General features: G+C 48.5%; 1 protein-coding gene across 4 annotated transcripts in view; it reads right to left on the reverse strand.

The window, feature by feature from the left end:
- Positions 1 to 3,317, reverse strand: part of TMEM65 (transmembrane protein 65) — a 53,234-nt gene extending 49,917 nt beyond the window's left edge. For 2 of the 4 annotated variants that reach the window (XM_058699005.1, XM_058699006.1), the window contains exon 1: positions 2,500 to 3,306. In XM_058699005.1, the coding sequence (XP_058554988.1) occupies positions 2,500 to 2,785 (286 nt within the window). In that variant the 5' untranslated portion in view covers positions 2,786 to 3,306. Of the gene's footprint in view, positions 1 to 2,499 lie in introns of all 4 variants that reach the window. The other 2 variants (XM_058699007.1, XM_058699009.1) reach the window with 2 other exon arrangements.
- Positions 3,318 to 6,000: the final 2,683 nt, after the last annotated feature.

Below are 6,000 nucleotides of genomic sequence, written 5' to 3' on the forward strand. Positions count from 1 at the left end.
TCTATTTAGAATCATGTAAAGCTTTATCTTGTCACAGATCGTATCACATGTCTACTGATAAGCACTAAGAACGATGATGGCAAATGTACCAAATTTCAACAATAGATTCCACTGCCATATCAAAGTATAGATGATTTTTTCCTGTAATGTTTCCACACCAAATCCAAAACACTTCTTTCCATTATACAAGCACACTTTCCAAGAACACATAAGACTTCCTATAACAAGAAACAGTCCTTTTAACATAATTTATTTAATAGAAAGTATGTTTAGTACACATACATTTAGTACATGAATCAGGTATTTAAAAAGATTCAAAAAGCAACAATAAAAGAAAAACATGGGAGTTGCTCATTTGGGGAAAAATGATTTCACTGATCTCCATAGGAACTGTATATATTGATATTGAACACAATAAGGAACACTAAGACTGCACTAAAAATTAAAGCAGCAGCATCAGTAAGCATCATCTGAGTCAAAGAGCAATGATTTAGTCATCAATACTGGCAAAAACAGTTGATTTAAACTTTGAAGTTCTTTAGCTTATGAACAGGAGACAAGCGTTTGACTACCGCATCACTTCCTATACCTTTCCCTTTTTATCTTGAACAAAGGAGACAAATTACTGACTTCTTTCTCCTATAACTTCCATACTGATGCAGTTTAACTGATGCTAAGTAACCTCCACTGACTGAAGTTTATAGGTCCTTTCTCAAATACTTAAAACCACGTCAAATTTAAAATTATCTTCCCAGGAGAATGTAGCATCTCCACTGCCATCCGACTGCCATGTGCTAAAACAATAAGGCATCAGGTAAAATTTACCCAGTTGTATCACAGGATATGCTTTTCAAGAATTATCATAAAATTATATTAATAAGGCCCTTGAAACTTGTAACAATGTTAGCGCAGAAGAATTTCTAAGAAGTTACTTAGACTAGGCCAAATATATGTTCAAAAGTGTTGCCCATGGAGAAAACATTCCTAATATTAATGTTCCAGCATATATGACTGTCTGTATTTTCCCAGGAGCACATTTTCAGAACTGAATATCTTAAACCACACAATGAATACAAACACACCTTACAAATAACTAGTATTTGATTATTATTTCATATAATGGCATGGTTACACATTTAATAACTGAACTGATTATGAAGTTACATTTCTCCTATAAATGCCCTAGGGGTGGACATTGTTTGGAATACCCAGTACTATAAATTGTTCTGCAATTCCCTGAATGTAGGAAAAAAAGCAGTTCAAAGGCACAAGAGAAAGTTTCTGAAGAAGCAGTATAGGTAAGTCATACTTATATGACTTTCTTCCATTCCTGTATTATTGGCCCAAAAAGCACTTTCAAGTGCCTCTGGCTAATCAAATGCCATGTTTCAATCAATGTACTTTAAACTTCGGAATCTATGGGATGTTTACGCAGCTACCAACTTTGGCAGGGTGGGGGAGGTAAACTTGCTAAAAAATGTCAAACACATCGTAATGTGAAATAAAATAGCTATATATTTTGTCTGTATTATGTATTTTGTCTGTACTACTGTATTCAAATTGCAAACATATTTTAATATGGAATTAATCATTTAGTCCTTTCATCCTTCTGATTTTCTGAATTTTTAGCTTTTTTTTTCACCTGCTCTCAAATTCTGACCTACAGCACTCTGCACTCGTTTTTAAAAATATCCTTTTTTAACATGTTAGCTTAAAAATAGCTTTGCTTTCACCATTCCACACTACTTTAAAGCAGAAGTCTGCTTTTTATTGTAGAGCCACAGATTCCCAGAAAAATACATTCTTACTACATTCTTTCAACCTCTGGGGAAACAACTGGCCTTGAACTTGTGCAGCGCCGAACCTATACGGGCTTGCAAGTTATGTATCTGCAGTTGCTGGTTTGATTCATTCTTTCCATTTCCCAGGAAAATGTTTCCTTTGGCTGTTTAATACAACTAGAAGTGTGTGCAATCACACAGCTGAGAGCATCTCTGCCTTAGGAAGCAATATCCCTTCTTTTGGACACCCGTACAGCTTGGTTGGATAACCTTTCAAGAAAGTTTCTTCCTGCCTCTCGGGTTTTGGTAGCGCTTTCCGAGCAGGCACGGCATGCACCTGCGTAGCTGCACGTTCACAAGAAAGCAGCAAGGGCTTAGGGGGGACAGGAGGGCTGGGGAGGGGAGGCGCCCAATAAATCAAAGCACAACCGAAACAGAATCGTTTGACAATCTGGGCTGAAGCTCCGGCCTCTGAGGCTGGGGAGGAACCAGCCAAGCGTTGGTCCTGGCTGCCTGGCACGATCTGCTCCTGTCCTACCTGCCCTGGGGACACTCAGGAGGCGGAAAGTAACCCCCCCTCCCGGGCCCGGACGTCCCAGGCGCGAGGCCAGTCGGGCGAGGGGGGTGGGGGCGGGCCGAGGGGCTGGAGGGCTCCAGGGGCGCAGGCCGCGGGATGGGGACGCCGGGCCCCGGGCTCGCCCCTCACTCGCCCCCTTACCTTGGGCGATGGCAATGGACTCGAAGCGGTGCAGCTCCTTGAGCAGGCAGCTCCTCTCGGTGGAGTGCAGGCTGTAGATGAAGTCGCGCGCGCCCTGCGCCGTGTTCAGCGCTTCCATGGGCTCCTTCTTGGGGTGGGTGCCCAGCCCCCGGGAGCCGCCGGGGGCCGAGAGAGCCAGCAGCCCCCGCCCGCAGCAGCACCAGGACGGCTGGCGGGGCGCGGCGGCCGGGCCCGGCCTCAAGCTGCTCGCGGTCCGGCTCCTCAGCAGCGGCAGCAGCCGGGACATGGCGGGCTGAGGAGCGGGGACCCCCGCGGCAGTCCGGGAGAGCGATTTCTGGCGAGGCGGGGGGAAGAAGGAGCTCGGCTCAGCCCGACCCCGCCCCGATGTCCTCCTGACTGGCAGCCGAGGCGCCGGGCACCATGCACTCCCCGGGCCCGCGCGGCGGTCGCCTCCTTTCCCGTCCCCCTTCTCTTCCGAAAGGCCCGCGGCGGCTCGGGTCCCTCCGGCAAGAAAAACTTTCTCCGAGGCTGCCGGGCCGGGAGAGGGCGGGTGGGCGGTGCGGGCGGGCGCCTCCCGGCTGAGGAGGGGTGGCGCGGGCGGGCGGGTTTGACGAGGGTTTGTCTCCGTCAGTTAGATCTTCCAGAGGGATGAGTCAGCCACGCGCCTCCCTCCTCCGGCGCCGCCCTCCGCTCCCGCCGGCTTTCCCACCCTCTTGCCTGTCCTCGCCGGCGCTCGTTACGGCTCCCGCGCCCTCAAAGCAGCCGCGCTCTCAGGCCGCACCAGCACCGATACCCCTAGCGGCGGTATAAGGGCTAACAGGGCGGGGCGAGGGGGTGGGGCGGGGCCGCGCAGGCGCAGTCCGCAGGCTCCCGGGCTGTGCTCTCTCCAGAGTTAGGAGGGTGCACAAGAGTCCCCGCCCCTTTCGGTGCGTGACGGTGGAGGAACCGAGGGCTCGCGTCCTCTGTGCTGGCGTCCGCCACACTTAAGTCCAACGCAAAGAACGGGGAGAAACAGCTCTGGAGTTCTTGCTCGACAGGGTAGTGCCGCTGCCACCGGCCCGTCCTAGCGCCATGCGTAAACCTGGGGCTCGTTGTGAACGGTGCCGCTGCGTGCGGCCCCTCTCGCCAGGCACGGGCCTCGCCACTTCTCGGGGGTCGTCGCACCGTCCTGCTCAGGCTTTTGAGGATTGAAGCGCCTAAGCCGCGCCCTTCGGCAAGGCACCGCCCACTGAGGCCTTGGCCAGACACTCCGTCCAGTCTTTGAGGCACCCGCTCTGGGAGCTCCAAAGGGAGAGGGCGAGGCCAGGGTTTGAGACTGAGGCCGTGACACGGAAAACACGCTTCCTCGTTCTGATGCCAGCAGCTTGCAGATCGTTAATGCTGGAGCGGGAGGCAAGAATGTCAGACCTTTTCCGGGTGTTAAGGTTTGTTTTGTTTTTGTTTTTGTTTTTCTCTTCGCCGAGGCGAAAAGAATCCTGTAATGCAACACTGTTTTCCACGTGTCCAGGACCTAGTTCTCTTTCAGGACCCAGCTCGAAGGGTCTCCTACTCCAGCCTTACCTTTATCTCCTCCAAAGAAAGGAGATTGCCCCTTTATCCGAACCTATCTAATGATACTTAGGCTTCCAGTCTTAGAGAATAGATCCACTTAAAGAGTAAATCTGCTCAAGCGCAATCAAGATCCAAATCTTATCCTTATCGTATCCGCTGTGGCACCAGCCCAAGACCTTGTATGTCGTAAATGTGCTATAATCATGGAAGTGCAATATTTCAACGTGAGTCAGTATTATCACTAAATCATCCTCCTGCTCTCAGTGGTTCTCAAAGTGTGGTTCCCCACGGCAGAGCTTGTAAGGTATGCAGATTGCCCTAGTCAGCTCTAAACCCCTTGAATCAGAAACCGAGGGTTGGGCAATCATCTGTGCTTTAACAAGCCTCCCTCCCCACCCCACCCCACCCCCGTTAATATGGCTGCACACAAAAGTTTGAGAACCACTGCTAACTTAAACATTAAAATTATTTAAAAAAACATTTCAAGGCAGCATCTCTGCTGTAATTATGACAGTTAAGAATGTGCTCTGTGAAGGGTGTCTGGCTGGCTCAGAAGAACATGCCACCCTTGATCTTGTGGTCATGAGTTCTAGCCCCACATTGGGTGTAGGGATTACTTAAAAAAAAAAAAAAAAAAAGAATGTGCTCTGTGGGAAATGAAGTTGCATATTGAGACTGTCTTGTTTTTGAAACCCTCTGTGCTGGAATCCTCTGCGGAGTTATTTCAGTCTGAAGTTTTGGGGAGTACCACCACCTTCTCTCCTGTATCTGTTACCCCTCAAGAGATTCTGATTCATTGGGCTTGGGGTGGGGCCTGGGAAGTGAGGTTTGGAGAAGCTCTTGACTAAGTACGGTTCCTAATAGCCTGGAGGACACCAGTTGTGTGTGGGGGCTCCAGAAACAGATTGCTGAAAGTTTGACAACTGGATCAACCATTGCCTAGCTGTGTTAGTGGTACATTATTACAATGGTGGTCCAACTGAATCATGTCTTATGGTGTCCATTCCCTTGTGTAGACCTGTCCCACATTGGGCTTAGCTATGTGACTTGCTTGAGCCAGTAAGTGGAACATCACAAACCTGATCTAAGTGCTTGTTCTAGGGGCTTGTTGTAATGTGTTTGCTGTATGATTTATGATTGTTCAAGTCTGCTGGAGAAAATAAGAAACTAAAAAGTAGACACAATTTGCTTCTGAGACATTACACATAGGATAAATAGATACGTGTTGATCATAGATAAAAAGGATGGAACAAATGAAAGTGCTACTTTAGATAGAAAGAGATAGACCAAGTGAACTTTAAATATTAATAAGGTAGAGATTATACTACTTCTAGACTGACAACTAAATTGGCCACTCACTAGTAACACCCATTATAGCCCCATTGCGGCCTTGTGTAGTCTGTACTAGAAAAGCAGCTGGGGGCGCCTGGGTGGCTCAGTTGGTTGAGCGTCCGATTTCGGCTCAGGTCATGATGTCGCGGTTCACAAGTCTGAGCCCCGCATTGGGCTCTGTGCTAATGGCTCAGAGCCTGGAGCCTGCTTTGGATTCTGTGTCTCCCTCTTTCTCTGCCCCTCCCCTACTCAGTCTCTGTCTCTCTCTCTCTCTCTCTCTCTCTCTCAAATATAAATAAAACATTAAAAAATTAAAAAAAAAGAAAAGAAAAGCAGATGGACCCCTCGCTACTCAGTCAGCTAATAATGACCAGACACACTTGCTCCTTCATCTCTCTGACAGAACAGATATCTGTTGGTTCCAGGCCCCTCTCTCTTACTTTCCGCTCTGGTCCTTACAACCACACCATCTGCAGAGAAGACTGGCACAGCAGAGGACATAGGAACACTGCATAGTGTACATAGGAACACTGCATAAAACAAAATTCAGATACTCTGGTCTTCCGCCCTGCTATCCTAAGCTTGTTTATCTACCCCATCTCTTTCCCCTTGCTTCCC

This window comes from Neofelis nebulosa, chromosome 14 (genome assembly GCF_028018385.1).
Source record: "Neofelis nebulosa isolate mNeoNeb1 chromosome 14, mNeoNeb1.pri, whole genome shotgun sequence".
NCBI classification, from domain to species: Eukaryota; Metazoa; Chordata; class Mammalia; order Carnivora; family Felidae; genus Neofelis; species Neofelis nebulosa.